The 21,851-nt window shown below is 36.9% G+C and overlaps 1 protein-coding gene across 4 annotated transcripts in view; it reads right to left on the bottom strand.

The window, feature by feature from the left end:
* The window catches only part of IQCG (IQ motif containing G), a 54,009-nt gene that overhangs the window by 28,773 nt on the left and 3,385 nt on the right, over positions 1–21,851 (bottom strand). For 3 of the 4 annotated variants that reach the window (XM_058731063.1, XM_058731061.1, XM_058731062.1), the window contains exons 2-5: positions 20,008–20,076; positions 18,700–18,967; positions 13,837–14,072; positions 10,213–10,341 (exon numbers count right to left, since the gene is read on the bottom strand). In XM_058731063.1, the coding sequence (XP_058587046.1) occupies positions 10,213–10,341; positions 13,837–14,072; positions 18,700–18,967; positions 20,008–20,042 (668 nt within the window). In that variant the 5' untranslated portion in view covers positions 20,043–20,076. The remainder of the gene's footprint in view (positions 1–10,212; positions 10,342–13,836; positions 14,073–18,699; positions 18,968–20,007; positions 20,077–21,851) is intronic. The other variant, XM_058731064.1, reaches the window with a different exon arrangement.

The following is a 21,851-nucleotide window of genomic DNA, read 5'->3' on the forward strand; positions in this document are numbered from 1 at the left end:
CAAAATCTAACAGAACACCTAAAGGAAATAGAAGCAGAACAGCAAAGACACCCTAAACCCAGCAGAAGAAGAGAAATAATAAATATTAGAGCAGAAATAAACAATATAGAATCTAAAAAAACTGCAGAGCAGATCAATGAAACCAAGAGTTGGTTTTTTGAAAAAATAAACAAAATTGATAAACCTCTAGCCAGGCTTCTCAAAAAGAAAAGGGAGATGACCCAAATAGATAAAATCATGAATGAAAATAGAATTGTTACAACCAATCCCTCAGAAATACAAGCAATTATCAGGGAATACTATGAAAACCTATATGCCAACAAACTGGACAACCTGGAAGAAATGGACAAATTCCTAAACACCCACACACTTCCAAAACTCAATCAGGAGGAAATAGAAAGCTTGAACAGACCCATAACCAGCGAAGAAATTGAATCAGTTATCAAAAATCTCCCAACAAATAAAAGTCCAGGACCAGATGGCTTCCCAGGGGAGTTTTACCAGACGTTTAAAGCAGAGATAGTACCTATCCTTCTCAAGCTATTCCAAAAAATATAAAGGGAAGGAAAACTTCCAGACTCATTCTATGAAGCCAGTATTACTTTGATTCCTAAACCAGACAGAGACCCAGTAAAAAAAGAGAACTACAGGCCAATATCCCTGATGAATATGGATGCAAAAATTCTCAATAAGATACTAGCAAATCAAATTCAACAGCTTATAAAAATTATTCACCGTGATCAAGTGGGATTCATTCCTGGGATGCAGGGCTGGTTCAACATTTGCAAATCAATCAACGTGATACATCACATTAATAAAAGATAAGAACCATATGATGCTGTCAATCGATGCAGAAAAAGCATTTGACAAAATTCAGCATCCTTTCTTAATAAAAGCCCTGGAGAAAGTCGGGATAGAAGGACATACTTAAACATCATAGAAGCCATTTATGAAAAGCCCACAGCTAATATCATCCTCAGTGGGGAAGAACTGAGAGCTTTCCCCCTGAGATCAGGAACACGACAGGGATGTCCACTCTCACCGCTGTTGTTTAACACAGTGTTGGAAGTGCTAGCATCAGCAATCAGACAACAAAAGGAAATTAAAGGCATCAAAAGTGGCAAAGATGAAGTCAAGCTTTCACTTTTTGCAGATGACATGATATTATACATGGAAAATCCGATAGACTCCAGCAAAAGTCTGCTAGAACTGATACATGAATTCAGCAAAGTTGCAGGGTATAAAATCAATGTACAGAAATCAGTTGCATTCTTATACACTAATAATGAAGCAACAGAAAGACAAATAAACTGATCCCATTCACAATTGCACCAAGAAGCATAAAATACCTAGGAATAAATCTAACCAAAGATGTAAAAGATCTGTATGCTGAAAACTATAGAAAGCTTATGAAGGAAATTGAAGAAGATATAAAGAAATGGAAAAACATTCCGTGCTCATGGGTTGGAAGAATAAATACTGTCAAAATGTCAATACTACCCAAAGCTATCTACACATTCAATGCAATCCCAATCAAAATTGCACCAGCATTCTTCTCGAAGCTAGAACAAGCAATCCTAAAATTCATATGGAACCACAAAAGGCCCCGAATGGCCAAAGTAATTTTGAAGAAGAAGACCAAAGCAGGAGGCATCACAATCCCAGACTTTAGCCTCTACTACAAAGCTGTAATCATCAAGACAGCATGGTATTGGCACAAAAACAGACACATAGACCAATGGAATAGAATAGAAACCCCAGAACTAGACCCACAAACGTATGGCCAACTAATCTTTGACAAAGCAAGAAAGAATATCCAATGGAAAAAAGACAGTCTCTTTAACAAATGGTGCTGGGAGAACTGGACAGCAACATGCAGAAGGTTGAAACTAGACCACTTTCTCACACCATTCACAAAAATAAACTCAAAATGGATAAAGGACCTGAATGTGAGACAGGAAACCATCAAAACCCTAGAGGAGAAAGCAGGAAAAGACCTCTCTGACCTCAGCCTCAGCAATTTCTTACTTGACACATCCCCAAAGGCAAGGAAATTAAAAGCAAAAATGAACTACTGGGACCTCATGATGATAAAAAGCTTCTGCACAGCAAAGGAAACAATCAACAAAACTAAAAGGCAACTGATGGAATGGGAAAAGATATTTGCAAATGACATATCAGACAAAGGGCTAGTATCCAAAATCTATTAAGAGCTCATCAAACTCCACACCCAAAAAACAAATAATCCAGTGAAGAAATGGGGAGAAAACATGAATAGACACTTCTCTAAAGAAGACATCCGGATGGCCAACAGGCACATGAAAAGATGCTCAACATTGCTCCTCATCAGGGAAATACAAATCAAAACCACACTCAGGTATCACCTCACACCAGTCAGAGTGGCCAAAATGAACAAATCAGGAGACTATAGATGCTGGAGAGGATGTGGAGAAACGGGAACCCTCTTGCACTGTTGGTGGGAATGCAAACTGGTGCAGCCGCTCTGGAAAACAGTGTGGAGGTTCCTCAAAAAATTAAAAATAGGCCTACCCTATGACCCAGCAGTAGCACTGCTAGGAATTTACCCAAGGGATACAGGAGTACTGATGCATAGGGGCACCTGTACCCCAATGTTTATAGCAGCACTCTCAACAATAGCCAAATTATGGAAAGAGCCTAAATGTCCATCAACTGATGAATGGATAAAAAAATTGTGGTTTATATACACAATGGAGTACTACGTGGCAATGAGAAAGAATGAAATATGGCCCTTTGTAGCAACGTGGATGGAACTGGAGAGTGTGATGCTAAGTGAAATAAGCCATATAGAGAAAGACCGATACCATATGTTTTCACTCTTATGTGGATCCTGAGAAACTTAACAGGAACCCATGGGGGAGGGGAAGGAAAAAAAAAAAAGGAGAGGTTAGAGTGGGAGAGAGCCAAAGCATAAGAGACTTTTAAAAACTGAGAATAAACTGAGGACTGATGGGGGGGGTGGGAGGGAGGGGAGGGTGGGTGATGGGTACTGAAGAGGGCATCTTTTGGGATGAGCACTGGGTGTTGTATGGAAACCAATTTGACAATAAATTTCATATATTAAAAATAAATAAATTAAATAAATAAAATTAAAAAAGAAAGTTGTTCAAGTTAAAAAAATAAAAATATAATAAAATTTAAAAGTATATATATTATTTCATGCTAACAAAGGAAAATGACCTGTCAAGCATGACAAGACATGGAAGAATCCTAAATGCATAAACTAAGTGGAAGAAGCCAATCTGAAAAGGCTATGTGCTGTATGATTTCAACTACATGACATTCTGAAGAAGGCAAAACTATGAAGACAGTAGAAAAATCAGTGGTTGCCAGGGGCTCAGGGAGAGGGTGGGAAGGATTAATAGGTAGAACACAAAGGATTTTTGGGGCAGTGAAACTATTCTATATAAAACTGTAACACTGGATGTATGTCAGCACACATTTGTCAAAACCCACAGAATATATAACAAAAAAGTGAACCCTAGGGGTGCCTGGATGGCTCAGTCGGTTAGGCTTGGTTTTGGCTCAGGTCATGATCTCACGGTTTGTGAGTTTGAGCCCCACAGAGCCTGCTTGGGATTCTCTCTCTCCCTCTCTAGAGGCAGGCCCTCTCTAGGGGCAGAGTCCCTCCCCTGCTTGCTTGTTCTATGTCTCTCAAAATAAATAAAAAACTGAAAAAACAATAATAAAATAAAATGGTATTTTTTGAAGAGTGAACCTTAATGTAAACTATGGACTTCAGTTAATAATAATGTATCAATACTGGCTCATTGATGATAACAAATGTACTGCATTAATATAAGCTGTTAATAATAAGAGGTATATAGGAACTCTTTTTTTTTTTTAAGATTTTATTTTTAAGCAATCTCTATACCCAACATGGGGCTCAAACCCACAACCCCATGATCAAGAGTTGCATGCCCCACCTACTGAGCCAGCCAGGTACCCTAGGAACTCTACTTTCTACTTAGTTTTTCTATGAACTTAAAACTGAAGTCTACTGAAAAAAAAAAAAAAAAGCAATGCCCAAACAATACTCACATAGGATCCAAGTTATGTATACCTTTCTGTCACAAATGGGAATAGTGCTGGTGTGGCTTGCACATTATTAGTGATCTACATTCTACAGCTGAGTTCCAATAAAGAGCACCCAGGTTACCACTTCAGCAAGCAGAGGGGCTATTTTGGCTCCTTTTGTTTGCCTTTCTAGAGTAGAGGCTGAGTGACCATGATGAAATTGATAACTCATAAATCTTGGACCTTCTGACCAAAATCTTAAAAGACCCTAAAACCTGGCAAATTCTCTCCTTTCTTTTGCTTTGAAAAACAAAGTGGTCTGTCTCCCCTGAATAATGAAGTAGGATACATATTAAAAAATACATAATGGTATGTTGGGCTGGCTCAGTCAGAAAAGCATGTAACTCTGATCTTGAGGTTGTGAGTTCAAGCCCCATGTTGGGTATAGAGATAACAAAAAAAAATTTTTTAAATGAGAATGATTTCTAACCAAAGGGAGCTTAAGCAGAGGATTTTTACATATTATTCATTCTTACTCAGGGGCAGATATGCACACATCTCACAGGTAGAATGCATACTTTAAGCATGTCTTTCACACCTGCTCCTAGAAGAAGGAAAAATTATTTCATGCCAGGCCCTATGTGGGGCTTTCGCCAAGGCTCATTCATTACACTTATCTTTTACCCATTTTCCACTTATATTCTGGTATCTTTCTTATTATTTTATAATATTTTATTGTATAGTGAAGATAATTACCAACAAGAGAAGCTTCATTTAAAACTAAACAGAGGAGCTGAGCAGAAAGGGATGGAGAGTGAGTACTAATGAGTACAGTCTTTCTTTTTTGGAATGATGAGAATGTTCTGGAATTAGATAATGGTGATGGTTGCACAACTGTGAATATACCAAAAACCACCACCAAATTGTACATGTTGAAAAGATAAATGTTTGGTATTGACAAAGACTCTCTCCTTGACCAAACTAAGCAGGTTCCTCTGAGCCTTCTCTACCAGAGCTTGTCCTTGGCCACTGTCCTTAACTTCAGCCTGCATAGCCTAATTGAGCAAGACTTCTAAATCAGTTTAGAGAGAATCCCCACCCTGATCTGATCTCCCTGGATTTTGATCAAATTCCTCATCCCCCACCCTTGATATCTAAACCTTTAGCCTGCTTTCAGTAAGAATCCTGTTAAATTAGTTTAGCAAGAATCCTCTACCCTTTATGTCTCTTAGTAATTTTTTATCCACTGACCCCCTCTTCAGAGTTGAGCCTAATCTCTCTCCCTATTACAATAATCCTGAATAAAGTCTTCATTACCATTTTGACATGTGTCTGAATAATTTCTTTAACAGCATATAAATTTTATCTCAATAAAGCTCTTATTCAAGGAACTAAATAGAAAATCTTGTCTGTCTTATATCCATCACTAAATGTGATGATAAAAGTGCCAATCACACAGTAGTTAAAATACTAAACAATATGTAACTGATTTGCCCAAATCTATATATAATTTTCCAATTTAAGTAAATCCAAAATGATGCCTAATTGGAAGAAAAATTAAAAGAAGAAATTATTATATATAATCACATATGTAAAATCAATCACTGGTAAACTGTCTACATTGAGATAATTTACTCCTTCCCAAATAGTGGTCCATATTTCTTTTTTATTTTTCTTACTGGTTTTTTGTTTTGTTTTGTTTTTTGTGTTTTTTTTTCTTACTGTTTTTTTTTTAATTAAAAAAAATTTTTTTAATCTTTGAGAGAGAGACAGAGACAGAGTGGGAGCAGGGGAGAAACAGAGAGGGAGACACAGAATCCAAAGCAGGCTTCAGGCTCTGAGCTGTCAGCACAGAGCCTGATGCGGGGCTCCAACTCAGAACCATGAGATCATGACCCAAGCAGAAGTCGGACGCTTGACCAAGTGAGCCACCCAGGCACCCCTTTATTTTTCTTACTTGATTAGCTTTTTAAAAAATTATTAAGTAATAAGTGCAACACTGTAATATTTCAAAACTGAATAGGCACTTACAGGAAAAGATGGATAATCTGCCATCTCCCTTCTCCCTTCCGATTCACTCTTATGAAGTAATCAATGTTAAGTCTTTTGATATATATCCTTCCGCATCTTTCCTTGTGCTCTTACATATATGGAGGAGTTTTTTTTTAATGAGTCATGTTACACACATAATACTATAATTTTTTCACTTATCTATATATGAAGAACTTTCCTCTAGATCAATCATAGAGCTCTAATTTATTCTTTTTAATAGCTGCATGTTTCTTATTTCCTAACATTAACAATCATTCAAGAACTCCTTTACAAAGGACACTCATGCTATTTCTAGATTTTTACCATTATGCTACAACAAATAATTTGAATGTATGTACATATACTGACTGAACCAGGAGCCTCAAGTTCTCATTTTCTTTCTTTTTTTTTTTTTTAAGTTTATTTTATTTTGAGAGAGAGAGAGAATAGGCAGGGAGAGGGAGTGAGACAGGGGCAGAAGATCCAAAGCAGGCTTTGTGCTGACAGAAGAGAGCCCAATTGCCAGGCTGGAACTCACAAACCAAAGTCAAACACTTAACAGACTGAGCCACCCAGGTACCCCTCCAGTTATCATTTTCTATGCATTTTTTTTTCAGTTTTATTATAGAGATGTGATAATACTATATTATTTCCAGTCTTTCGTTTTCTATTTAAAATTGTGACACAGAGGTACCTGGGTGGCTCAGTCGGTTAAGTGTCCAACTCTTGATTTCAGCTCAGGTCATAATCTCATGGTTGTGAGATTGAGCCCCGTGCTGGGCTCCACGCTGGTGTGGAGCCTGTTTGGGATTCTCTCTCCCTCTCCCTCTGCTCCTCCCCCACTTGCATTCTCTCTCTCTTTCTCAAAAAAAAAAAAAAAATGTGATATAAACATTTCCCCCATGTTATAACTCTGTAAACAGTACTTTAAATAAATTTATAATATCATCCATTAAACTATAGACTATATCTTTGATTCTGTAATTCCACATGTAGTGACTGAACTTCATGGAATAATAATAGATCAGACAAAGAAACACACTAACACACCATTTGGTAAAACAAAAATTTGGAAACAACCTAAATGTTAAATTCAAGGAATGGTTAAATAAATTATGGAATAGTATATAAATAATAGTGAATATTATAAAATTGAAATTAGGTATATGTATTTTTCATAAATAAATCATTTTTACAAATTATACCAATTAATTCTCCCACCAGCAATGTACTTACAATGTTAAGTCCATAATAGTAGCTGTTATTATTATTATTAGGCACTTACTATGTGCCAGGAACTATCCTAAGTCTGTACATGTGTTAATTAATCTAACTGTCAAAATATCCCTAGTACAGGGACGTCTGGATGGCTCAGTAGGTTAAGTGTCCCACTCTTGATTTCAGCTCAGATCATGAGATGAAGCCCTGTGGAGCCTGGTTGGGATTCTCTCTCCCTCTCTCTCCCTCTCTCTCCCTCTCCCCTGTTTGCATGTATATGCACTCTCTCTCTCTCTCTCTCAAAAAAAAAAATCCCTAGTACAGAATTTATTACCAATACTAAGGTACAAAGGTAGAGAAAATAACTCAAGGAAAACAATTCCACCTATGCAAACAAGATAAACACTCTCATTCTGAGTACTCAGTCTTCATATAAGAATTTTATCTTGGTCCCAAAATCATCTGATTGTGTTCAATTTCTTAAGGTATGAAACTCTTTGGAATTAGTTCAAAGGCCCTGGAAAGGAAAACTTCCCTTGGCATGCTTTTCATGATCACCTGCTATTGTTCAGGAATTTGCAGTGAATTCAGTCTTAAGAAAAATTACTGTAAAGACATCCAAATCAGTAAGGAAGAAGTAAAACTTTCACTCTTTGCAGATGACATAATACTATACAGAAAAACCAAAAGACTACACCAAAAAACTGCTAAAACTGATAAAGGAATTTAGTAAAGTGGCAGGATACAAACTCAATGTACAGAAATCTGCTGCATTTCTATATGCCAGTAATGAAACAACAGAAACAGAAATTAATAAAACAATCCCATTTACAATTGAACCTAAAATATGAGATGCCTAGGAATAAACCTAACCAAAGAGGTGAAAGATCTGTACTCTGAAAACTATAAAACACTGATGAAAGAAATTGAAGACAACACCAAGAAATGAAGACATTCCATACTCATGGATTGGAAGAACAAATATTGTGAAAATGTCTATATTACCCAAAGCAATCTACATATTTAATGCAATCCTTGTCAGAATTCCAACAGCATTTTTCACAGAACTAGAACAAACAATCCTAACATTTTTATGGAATCAAAAGACTCCAAATAGCCAAAGCAATCTTGAAAAAGAAAAGCAAAGCTGCAGGCATCACAATTCTGGACTTGAAGTTATATTACAAAGCTGTAGTAATCAAAACAGTATGGTAATGGACCAAAACTAGATACAGAATAAAAAACACAGAAATAAACCCACAATTATATGGTCAGTCAATCTTTGACAAAGTGGAAAAGAATACCCAATGGAAAAAAGACAGTCTCTTCAACAAATGGCCTTGGGAAAACTGGACAAAAACATGCAAGAGAAAGAAACTGGCTCACTTTCTTACACTATCTACAAAAACAAATTCAAAATGGATTAAAAACCAAAACGTGAGACTGGAAACAAGAAAAATCCTAGAAGAGAGCACAGAAAGCACAGGCAATAACTTCTCTGACATTGGCTATAGCAACTTTTTATAGATAAGTCCAAGGCAAAGGAAACAAAAGCAAATCAATTAATCAACAAAACCAAAAGGCAACCTACAGAATGGGAAAAGATATTTCCAAATGACATATCCAATAAAGGGTTGGTACCCAAAATATACAAAAAGTTTATAAAACTCATCACCCAAAAAACAAATAATCCAGTGAAAAAACGGGCAGAAGACATGAACAAACATTTTCCAAAGAAGACTTCCAGATGGCCAATAGACACATGAAAAGATGTTCATTAACATTTAACATCAGGGAAATGCAAATCAAAACTACAATGAGGTATCACTTCATACCTGTAAGAATGGCTGAAATCAACAACACAAGAAACTACAGGTGTTGGCCAAGGATGTGGAGAAAATTAACCTCTTGCCCTGTTGGTGGGAATGTGAACTGATGCAGCCACTGTGGAAAACCCTATGGAGGTTTCTCAAAAAGTTAAAAATAGAACTATATTATGATCCAGTAATGGCACTACTGGGTATTTACCCAAAGAACACAAAAACTCTCCTTCAGAAGGGATACATGCGCCCCTATGTTTATAGCAGCATTATTTACAATAGCCAAGATATGAAAGTAGCCCATGTGTCCATCGATATATAAATGGATAAATATGTGGTATATATATACAAGGGAATATTATTCTGCCATAAAAATAATAAAACCTTGCCATTGGAGCTAGAGAGTATAATGCTAAACAAAATAAGTCAGAGAAAGACAAATATTATATGATTTCACTCATGGCATTTAAGAAACAAAACAAACAAGCAAAGGAAAAAAAAGAGGGAGAAAGAGACAAACCAAGAAGCAGATTCTTAACTATAGAGAACAAACTTATGGTTACCAGAGGGGAGGTGGGGGGGATGGGTGAAACTAACTTGAATTAAAATTAAAAAAAGATTACTGTATAATAGGAAGAATATTCTTGACATATTGTAGATACACATAACCAAAGCCCAGAAATCTCAATTATTGTCCCAAGATTAGAACCTTAATTTCTGAGTTCTATTTATCTTCCCTGGAAGGCACAGACTTGATTTGCTTTAAAAATCAAGGACTTCTAGTAAAAATTTTATAGCACTTTAAAATACAGTACAGCAGGGGCGCCTGGGTGGCTCAGTCAGTTAAGCGTCTCACTTCGGCTCAGGTCATGATCTCGCGGTTGGTGAGTTCAAGCCCCGCGTCAGGCTCTGTGCTGATGGCTCAGAGCCTGGAGCCTGTTTCAGATTCTGTGTCTCCCTCTCTCTCTGATCCTCCCCCGTTCATGCTGTGTCTCTCTCTGTCTCAAAAATAAATAAACGTTAAAAAAAAATTTTTTTTAAATAAAATAAAATACAGTACAGCAAATAAACTTAATATTACTTGGACCTGGCAATGATATCATAGAAATGCTTTTTGTTTTCCCTCTCTTTGCCCAAAGCTTCCAAGAGACTGGTGAAAGTGCCTGACTCCTGCAGCTCCTGCATGGTCTTTGTAATTATGTCACTGAAAAACCGCCTGTAAGGAGAAACAAGAAAGATGAGTTAATAAATTTCCTTACATTTACAAAGGGCTACAGAAGTCACACAAGTTAAGACCTGGAATGAAAATCAGAACTAAGTTGGAATTACTCCTGGAATGCAAGAATAATTTAACATTAGGAAGTCTATTAATAGAGGGGCGACTGGGTGGCTTAGTCAGTCAAGCATCCAACTTCGGCTAAGGTATGATCTCATAGTTCGTGGGTTTAAAGCCCACGTTGAGCTCTGTGTCGGGCTCCAGGCTAACAATGTGGAGCCTGCTTAAGACTCTCTCTCTCTCCCTCTCCCTCTGCCCCTCACCCACCCACGCTTTCTCTCAAAAATAAAAAAAAAAAAGTCTATTAATAGAATTCATCACATTAACAAAGGCAAAAGGAGGAAACACCATAAGACCATCACAACAGATGGCAGAAAAGGCATTTGGCAAAACTCAATACCCATTGTTTTAAAAATAAACAACAAAAACTCTTCTCAAACTAGAAATAAAAGAGAACTTCCTTAACCTGACAAAGTTTACATACCAAGTACTAACAAACACTGAATGTACAGTATAATATTATGTACACAATATTTAAAAACATGTAAAACTAGGGGCGCCTGGGTGGTTCAGTCTGTTAAGCATTCAACTTCAGCTCGGGTCATGATCTCTGTTCACAAGTTCATGTGAGGCCTGAGCTGACAACATGGAGCCCACTTAGGATCCTCTGTCCTCCTCTCTCTGCTCCTACCCACCCCCCCCAAAAAAAAATTTAAAAAAACATGTAAAACTGTATGTACTGTTTAAATAAAACACATACATACCTAATAAAAGTATCACAACATGTAAGAGAATAATAAATACCATATTCAGAATAGAGTTCATCTTTGGGGGAAGAGTGAGGGGGACTAGCATCTGAGGCTTCAATTATATCTGTAGTATTTCATTTAAAAACAAAACAAAACAGGGGTGCCTGGGTGGCTTGGTCCATTGAACACTCATCTTCAGCTAAGGTCAAGATCCTGCAGTACGTGAATTCAACCCTCACATTGGACTTGCTGTCTGCCCAGAGCCTGCTTTCAATCTTCTGTCCCCCTCTCTCTCTACCCCTCTTGTGCATCCTTGCTCTCTCTCTCTCTCTCTCTCTCTCTCTCTCACTCCCTCTCAAAAATAAACCTTTAAAATAAAATAAAATGAATTCATAAAAAAAAAAAAAAAACCTCTAAAGTAATTATGGTAAAATGTTAAGATTCGGTGCTTACACACATTTAAGTATTCATTATTTCATTATTTATATTTTTCTGCATTTTGGGGTGCTTGGGTGGCTCAGTGGGTTGAACATCCAACTTTGGCTAAGGTCATGATCTCAGTTTGTGAATTCCAGCTCCAAGTCCAGCTCACTGCTGTCAGTCTGTCAGCACAGAGCTCACTTTGGATCCTTTGTCCCCGTCTCTCTGCCCCTTCCCTGCTTGCTCTTTCCCTCTCTCTCTCCCCCGAAAAATTATATTTTTCTGCATTTAAAAAATATTTGAGGGGCACCTGGGCGGCTCAGTGGGTTGAGTGTCTGACTTTGGCTCAGGTCATGATCTCATGGTTTATGAGTTCCAGCCCTGCATTGAGCTCTGTGCTGACAGCTCAGAGCTTGGTGCCTGCTTCGGATTCTGTGTCCCCTTTCTTTCTGCCTCTCCCCTGCTTGTGCTCTGTCTCTCTCTCAAAAATAAATAAACATTAAAAAAATTTTTTTAATAAAAAATATTTCATAATTTTGCAAAAGTTAAACCTTTTAAAAATTTTTAAAAAGAGGGGCGCCTGGGTGGCTCAGTTAAAAGCTCAGGTCATGATCTCACAGTTTGTGGGTTCAAGCCCTGCCTCGGGCTTTGTGCTGACATCTCAGAGCCTAGAGCCTGCTTCAGATTCTGTGGCTCCCTCTCTCTCTGCCCTTCCCCCACTCATGCTCTGTCTCTCTTGCTCTTTCTCAAAAATAAATAAAACATTAAAAAAAATTTTTTTTAAAGAGCTAATAAAACCCTCACATTTTAGAGATGAGTAAACCAGGAAGGGTTAACCAGGAAGGTTAAATGACCTGCCTAATCACATAACTAATTTGAGAAAGAGGTATAACCATATAATTCATACTTCCTGGCTCCTAGTCCATTGGTTTCTATAATATTCTGGTGGGTAGAGAATTTTAAAAACTGCTTTTTAATGTTTTGACATAGAGTCGGCAAGAATTACACTATTTTACATAATAATCTATTAACAACAGTTCAAAGAAAAAGATTCAAAACCTATATTAAGAGAAAAGTTAAGTATACCAAAGTAAAAAAAACCAATTGAAAAGATATTAGCCATCACATGGAGACAGAAAAGGACATTAGCTAGATTGGGTGTTTATAAGCTGGATACCTTTCTGTCATGCATGCAAATCTGAGCCAGATTGATTTTAACAAGAAACATTACCCCTCTGATGCAGGGATTGGAAAATTTTTCCTATAAAGGGACAAATGGTAAATGTTTTGGCTTTGCAGGCCATAAATTCTCTGTTGCAACTCCTCAGCTCTGTTGTTGTAGCATGAAAGCAGCAAGAGACAATATGTAACCGAATGAGCAATGCTGTATTCCAATAAAATTTATTTTCAAAAACAGACCACAGGCTGCATTTGGCTGGTGGCCCTGGGTAATTGTTCTAAGCATTCATTTACCAACAGTCCTTACCATCATATTACATCCTCTTTTATTTTATTTTTAAAATTTTTAAAATGTTTATTTTTGAGAGAGAGAGAGACAGAGCACAAGCAGGGGAGGGGCAGAGACAGGGAAACCCAGAATCCAAAGCAGGCTCCAGGCTCTGAGCTGTCAGCACAGAGCCCAACACGAGGCTTGAACTCATGAACCATGAGATCATGACCTGAGCCAAAGTCGGACGCTCAACAGACTAAGCCACCCAAGCACCCCATATTACATCCTCTATTAAACTTAACAGGTTTCTTTGTCAGCAAGCCAGCTGACAACAAAAAACTGAATACTGAGACAATGGAAACTGAGACTGCCTTTCAGAAATTCTCGGGGCACCTGGGTGCCCTGCTTGGCTAAGTGTCCCACTCTTGATTTCAGCTCAGGTTATGATATCACAGTTATGAGACTGAGCCCTGAGTTGGGCTCCGCTCAGAGTGGGGAGACTGCTTAAGATTCTCTCTCTCCCTCTGTCCCTCTCCCCCACTCCCGCTCTCTTTCTCTACAAATAAAAAATAATAAATGAATAAATGAATAAATAACTGGAAACAAAGGCTCAACAACTTGCCCATGATTATATAGCCACATACTTCCAATTGTACCACACTTCCTCTAGGCAGTCTTTAGCTAATCCTATGGAAAGCAGTAGCTTTCCATATAATGACCAATCCATAAGAGAAGACAGCAGTTGACCACCGTTGCACCCATTTTTCATCCATAATAAATATACTACTACATTCCAAATATGCTCTCCTTCCTTACCTATCTACCTGAATTTTCTTCAGTGTTTCCGTAGACATTATGGTCTGTCTTATAGGTTTTTTGAAGACAAGATCTTGCGTTTTGTTAAATCCGTTGGCCAATTGGCTTCCTTGTCTGATTTCTGGCAACTTGGTTTCTTCTTTAGGTAAGAATGGACTGGTTATTTTTGAGGTTTTTGGGTCATCTGAAAATTTTTCTAAGGTCTTTCCTTCAAAATTGATTTCTTTATTTTTCTTCTAAAAACAAGAAATAATGTTTTATGTAATACAGATTTTAAGAGTAAAGAAACAATGCTATACAAGGGCCTCTGCCTACATTTTTCAACCTCATCTTCTGCCACTTGTACTCGACACACAAGAAAATTACCCTTTTCTTCAGCCACATAAACCATGTCCTGCTATTTTGTTCCTTCCTGCCCCTAGACAACATTCCTTTTCTGTCTTTCCTCAGTGTACCACCAGGTAAACTTTAAGATTTTGATCAAAGGAAAAGTTATTTATGAAACATCTTTATTAGCAGACATTTACCATATTGTAATTCTTGTATAAATTGCATACAATTGTATAATTGTCTCCATCAGATTGTAAATTCTATGAAGGAAGGGACAGTTCTTAGAGATCTTGGTTCCCTTCAAATTCTTTTTGAAACAGGGGAACCTGAGTGGCTCAGTCCGTTAAGCATCCGACTGTTGATTTTGATTCAGGTCATGATCTCACTGTTTGTGAGATTGAGCCCCACGTCAGGCTCTGTACTAACAGCAAGGAGCCAATCTGAGATTATCTCTCTCCCTCTCTTGCTGCTCCTCCACCACTCATGCAGGCGCTCTCTGTCTCAAAAGTAAATAATTAAAAAATAAAATAAAATAAATTCTTTTGGGAATTAGACTGGATAATAAATGTGGCCATCTTTATAGTTTCATTGTCTAGAACAATGCCTAGGGTATAGGAGACTCAAAATGCTCATTGACACATGAATTTTAAATATAAAGAATGAAAGGAAAGTCATATCAAAGAGCAAATTGGTATAATTAGTAGTGTGGTATAGATTTTGAAGGTCATGTGGGGAAAAGCCAAAATAATTTATTTTTCAGACCCAAATTGAACACTAAGGGGTAGGCATCAAACATAGGAACAGCATATGTCTTTTAACTGATGATTCCCATTTAATCTGTGGCTAAAAGCTTTAGCTTTTGAGAGGCCATACAACATAGTCATTATACCTAAAGACTCTGAAACCAAACTTCCTTATTTGAATCCTGGCTTTATTTCTCACTAAACCATATTGACTTAAGAAAACTATTTAATATCTCTATGCCTCCATTTTCCCATTGGTAAAATAGGGATAATAGTACCTCCCCTCATAGGGTTATTAAAAGGATTAAATAAATTAATATACATAAAGCATTTAGAACAGTACACAGAACTTTGTGAGTTCTACACTTGTTATGATTACTTAAATTCTTGTGCTGTCTTATGCACAGAAGAAAAGTTTATCTGCACACTGATACACAAAGACTAAGTCTTCCTTAGCTAAACTTCAACTAGCCCAGAAATGTTAAAAACTATCCATGAATGGTTAATAAACACAGAGTCAACTGTATTTTTCTTTACATCAACAATAAGCAAAGATCCAGATCTAAAGAACACATCTATAGGGAAGTACAAAACAAAATGCTGCCTTAAATAAGAACTAAATTTAAATTTTTTCTTTTAAATTAAAATTAATTTGGCTACAACGAGAATAGAAGTGTAGCATTTCAACAACTGAACTGAAACTTACCTAGATGTAAGGAAAACCTTAAGGGTGGTTTTTATTTTAGATTTTATCTATGTAGGGAAGGGGAAAGTGTAAGGCCTAGGAGGCTCTGTTTTTCCATTTCCCTGTTTTTCCTCTACCTTTATGCTTGGGCATCTGGAAATGGAAGCAACTGTGTCAAGCAGCCTGATTTACTGATTACTACAAATAAATATGAATTTTTAAAAGAGAGAATTTAAGTAGACTAGCTAAATGTTTTAGTTCATTTACTAAAAAATATTTATATCACACACACACTATGTACAAGAGAGGGTATTAGACTCTTGAGACAAAAGGTAAGAGAAACAGTATCCCTGCAAGGAAGCTCTTCCCAAATTTTGGTCCACTTACTCCCACTTCTGGTAGAATCTGATACATTAGTATATTTTTCATCATGCCACTCCATGATTTTACAAATGAAAATCTATTTGGAGATGTCCTTAGCTATAAAAATGGCTATAAAAGAGGGATAATGCTAATTAACCTTTCATCCCAAGTTGTTCTAAAGGCTAAACAATAAGACAAAGGATTTAAAATATAATCCTATGCCCTTACAGGGCAATGACATTGTAAAATTAATGAGCTAGAAGTAGTATTATGAAGCAAAATATTATTTTAAAAGATTCATAGTTTTGTAAAGTTGTGGAACTAACTTAATATTGAGAAAAGAGCTGTTAAGCTTCTATTAATCAAGATAAGAGTATAAGGCTTTATTATATACACTACTATAAAATTACAAGCAGGGTCTCTGTTAAGTCAGAAAATTTTGTGGGTGAAGATCCCTATCATAAACCAGAATAAAATAGTGCAAAAATTTTGTTCTTTAATTTAGTGAAGTAGTGACCGCTGCTGAATTGTTTATAAATTTGGGTTTTTCATTCTCTCTTGAGTTTCTATGAAGGCAAATTACCTTTTTTTAGCCTGACAGTATCATTGATAAGTCTCATAAAACTTTATCTTGCTAACTAACTAAATATCTTTTTATTTTTGATTCTTACTGAAGGAGACAATAAATAGGGAGGAAACCCCAGACTCTCTACTATTTATTACCTAGCTTAATGTATGAATTAGACTCTTATTTTAAATGCATTGAAAGGCTTAGTTTTTGGGTTTTCAGTCTCTTTGCCTTCATAAATTGATAAGAAAAATTAATTTGTTACAAAATTCCCTGATATACCCATTAATGTAATTTTTTCCCCAAGTTTTTACTTAAATTCTAGTCAGTTAACATATGGTAAAATTGGTTTCAGGTGTATAATTCAGTGATTCATCACTTACATATAACACACAGTGCTCATCACAAAAAGTGCCCTCCTTAATACCCATTACCCATTTAGCCCATCCCCGCCCACCTCCCTCCATCAACCCTCAGTGTTCTCCATAGCTAAACCTGTTAGTGTTGTTTAAAAACCACCCTGAGGGGCGCCTGGGTGGCTCAGTCGGTTGAGCGTTCGACTTCGGCTCAGGTCACGATCTCACGGTTCGTGAGTTCGAGCCCCGCGTCAGGCTCTGGGCTGACGGCTCAGAGCCTGGAGCCTGCTTCCGATTCTGTGTCTCCCTCTCTCTCTGCCCCTCCCCCATTCATGCTCTGTCTCTCTCTGTCTCAAAAATAAATAAACATTAAAAAAAAAAATTAAAAAAAAAAACCACCCTGAAATTCATAGAATGTTAGCATTAGAAGGGACTATGTGGATCATTTAGTTAAAACTCTATTACACTTTAGGGACACCTGGCTAGCTCAGTCAGCAGAGCATGCAACTCTTGATCTCGTGGCTATGAGTTCAAGTCCCACATTGGGTGTGGAGATTACTTAAAAATAAAAATGAAAAAAAATACACACACAAAAACTCCATCACATTTTACAAATGGGAATATGAAGACCAAGAAAGTGAAATGAACTGATAGTACACAACTAAACTGCAAAGAGCTCCTGACTCCAAATCCAGTATTCTTTACAGTAATTTTTACCAAGTTTTTTGAGAGAGAGAATGAGAGAGAGAATGAGCAGGGGAGGGGCAGAGAGGGAGGGAGGGAGGGAGAGAGAGAATCCCAAGCAGTCTCCACACCGTCAGTGCAAAGCCTGATGTGGGGCTTGAACTCACGAACCGTGAGACCATGATCTGAGCCAAAACCAAGAGTCAGACACTTAACCAACTGAGCCACCTAGATGCCCCTCCAAATCCAGTATTCTATTAAAATTTTGTATAACTTTCAAACTTCAATAAAAGTTGAATAAACCCAGACTATACATATAATGATAATAATTATTATTATTTAAAAAATTTAAGGTGAAATTAGTATCTAGTCACAATAAATATGGACTTCTCTTCCATTAGACATGGAAAGCAATTTACTCTGTTGTTTATGTAGCAATTTTCATCTATAATAGAATCAGAATTGTATATTCTGTACAAATTATATAAAGTAATTTTGCTGAACTTAATAAATGTGTATTTATAAATTCTTTCCATTTTATACTACAACCTAAGTTATTAAAATTTATAAGAGCTTAAGAATTTATGAAAATTTTCTCACTACCAAGTTGAGTTTTTTGATAATTCAATAGCCCTTTGAGGAGGAGTCCATATCACCACTGAAAATATAATGGGTGACATAATGATGTAGCTGGATATCCACAAAGGCAGGTTGCAACAGATTCAACAAAACAACAAAGTCATTTTAGAAAAAAGAAACATTAAGAAGGTCCAGCTGAATTTCTTCCCACTACCGTTCAGTTAGCTTTCAGCAGCCAAGAAATACAAGACAGGTGAGGCAATTCAGTAATTTGGCTACTCTCAGTACATACACTGTCTACTGATTTAACTGTAGGCTTTTTTGAATAATGCCAACATATTGGAAGAAAAGGATATTCTGACTGGCAATGTCTGTTGAACTATTGTTATTTCACCCCATCAATTCAGGGTATGTATCCCAGGTAATTATTATAACCCTTTTTATCTCAGATAAAGGTGCTATCTCCCGTGTTAAATTTAATGGCATAAGTACGGTACATGATAGAAAAATAAAAAGGAAAGAAAACAAAAATTAAATAGTGGTGAGTGTATATACCATGTTGACACTTTGTCTTCTTTCATACTGAACTGGCATGATATAGTTTAGAATAGAGAGCTGATCTGTGGTATCCTCCAGAACTGCAGAGATCCTCAGCACATCTAGAATGGAGAGTGGTTCTATGATTTCCGGGATGATTTCTATGTTTGTTTCTTCAGCTGTTTCTTCTTCTTCTTCTACAGCACCAGGTGGCTCGCCTGTCACTGACACTGTCACCTCAGAATGCCAGACTTCTGATGGAAGATTTGAGGCTTCTAATTGGCCTCTAAAGAAAAAAAATAAGTCAGAAACCAAATGTTTAAAAATTGCACAAACTCAAAAGCACAGGCAGCATGTAGATTGGCTCCTGTGAAGTCCATATTGTCATATAATATAACCAAAATAAAGAACAAAAGTAGTTTACACGTGGTTCTGCTAAATAAATATCTCTCTGTGACATTCTGACCAACCAAAGGCACACCACTTACTGTTTAATAACTGTGTAACCCATACTATTTGACTGTGCTTAACCAACTAATTTGAATCCAAATTAACTTTTTTTTCTAGCAATATCTTTAGATGCTAACCAAAAGTGTCTCATGATTAATGAAAAACGGAATGTGGCAGGAGCACCTGTCCGGCTCAGTCTGTGGAGCATGTGACTCTTGATCTTGGGGTGTGAGTTTGCGCCCCAGATTGGTACACAGCTTACTTAAAAAAAAAACACATTAAAAAAATAACATTAAAAACAAAAACAAAACCAACATGTAGTAACCAGTCTCCAAAGTGGGTCCATATGAGTCTTACCTTCTCGTATTCATGCCCTTTGTCTCTCATATTAATAGGACTAACTAAGCTATGTAACCAGGAGGATGTTGTGGGTTCCAAGGTTAGGTGATAAAAGACACTGCAGCTTCTCCCTTACTGTCTCATATCTTTCACTCTGTGAGAACCCAGCTGCCTTGTCATGAGGACATTTGAGCAGCCCTTTGGAGAAGTTTGTGAGGGTGAGGAACTAAGGCCTCTTACCAACAGCCAGCATCAACTCCCCAGCTGTGTGGGAGTGGATCTTGCAGCCCCAGTGAAATTTTCAGATGACTACAGCCCTGGGCAATTTCAACCTTAAAACAGACCCAAGCCAGCACCATTCAGCTAAGCTGCTCTCAAATTCCTGACCCACAGAAACTATGTGAAATAATAAAAGTTTATATTTTAAGTTACTAAGCTCTGGGGTAATTTGTTACACAGCAATAGATAAATTTAGCATAAGGCATAATTCATACACACACACACACACACACACACAAACTGGAATTTTGAACGTACTTTTCCATTCTTCTTAAGCTACTTTTAACTTCCATGGTACATTTACAATCTCACAAGAAATGCAGTCACCTAAAATGGGAAGAAAACATTGAGATTAGTTTAAGGGAGTGTTGAATGACATTTAAATTATTTCCATCCTTTCATTAAGAGAAAATTAAAGAATTATGAGAGCTGTGACATATCCCCTCTTTTTGCTTATCAGAGCAGTCCTAGCAATGGAAAAACCGCTGACATCATGGGATGCAGGACTACTAAGTAGTCAGTTTAATTATTGACAAATGAAATTACTGATAAATGAAATCTTTGAGTTTGTTCTTATGGTAAATTAATATACAACATGGTTTTCATATTTTATTATATTCTGATTTTAATTGGCAATGTTTGTATAATAGATTTATGTTATTCTGCTTACTGAAATGTTTAATTAGATCATTTAATTTCCGATCTGTCAGACAACAAAATTTATTGCACCTGGACTTAGAATACTTGAGATTGTATTTAGAAAAGCTGCATTAATCCTGAAAATCCTGAAAGTAGTTTACTATTACTATCAAGATGTTACCATTCCATAAGCCAAAATCCTTTCCGCTTAAATGAGCTTTACAATAAGAACATCCCATGGAGAATTTTGCTCTATGCTGAATGAATAGTGAATGGTAAGTTTCCAATATGATTTTTTACAAGGATGATACAAGTATGTCTCACACAACAGAAGTCTCATATGCAAAAATGAAAACATAAAATAGAATCTTTATGTAAACTGAAAACAGGATACTCCAAACTAGCCAAATTTTCTGGTACAAGGGCATTCTTAGGAGAAAGTATCATGGTGTTAAGGAGATTTGGCTCTTCTTTTGTGTTGTTGTTGTTTCTTTATTTTTCCTTTTTTAGGTTTGGGCCATAGGTAAATGTGCTTCATGCAAGTAAGATAGGACTATGCTAATGCAGTAGTCAGTGTGTTCATGCTGTTCTGGCTTTTCATTCCTCAATGCTAGAAATCTGGGAGTCATTCCTGCTTCCTCGTTCATCTTGACACCAGCATTTCCCAATCCAAGCCATCACAAAGTCCTGTGGATTCTTTCTTTTTTTTCTGTATCCCCCAACACTATGCTGGACATGGCTGTTGTTTCTTGCCTGAACAACTCCAACAGCCCCCAAACTGGAAGCAATATTTTTTAAATGAAAAACTGAAAATCTAAAAAATTAAAGTCAATTTTTTAAAATTGAAAATCTGATCACGTTTCTCCTTAGAACCCTTCCACGGTTTCCCATTGCCTTAGGATAAAAGCTAGAATGCTAAACTTGGCCCATAAGGCCTGCATGATCTGGCCCTGCTCTGTTCCTGTTCAGATATTTACTTGGCACTGCCCACCCACCCCTTTTTTTTTTTTCTAACCAGAACATTTATGTTGTGACTAATCGCTGAAATTCTTGAGATGAACTGGATGCTGCAACAGCTGCCCTCTTGGGTTTAGGTGTTGTTCCTTCATGGAATCCATGCCTGAATCTGCAGTACACAATTTTTAGGTGAGATCAAGTGTTTTTATCTTCCTAGCGTCCTCCCTGATGGATCGCCATTGGCTGGCTGTTTCTCTATCAGAGACCATGGCACCTGTCAAGCAATCATCTCCCTGCCCTCTCTTGGGGGCTTAGGTAACTATTTCTGCCCCATGTCCCTGGGGACTGCATCATCCCTTATAGTTTCACTTCTGCCAACATTTTTGCAAGCAGATCTTTTATTAAATTCTGAACTCTATCACTGTTTCCATCCAGGGCAATACTGACTGATGCTATGACCTATGTACACAGATTTTTTTTTTAATTTTTTTTTCAACGTTTTTTAT

This window comes from Neofelis nebulosa, chromosome 5 (genome assembly GCF_028018385.1).
Source record: "Neofelis nebulosa isolate mNeoNeb1 chromosome 5, mNeoNeb1.pri, whole genome shotgun sequence".
In the NCBI taxonomy this organism is placed as follows: Eukaryota; Metazoa; Chordata; class Mammalia; order Carnivora; family Felidae; genus Neofelis; species Neofelis nebulosa.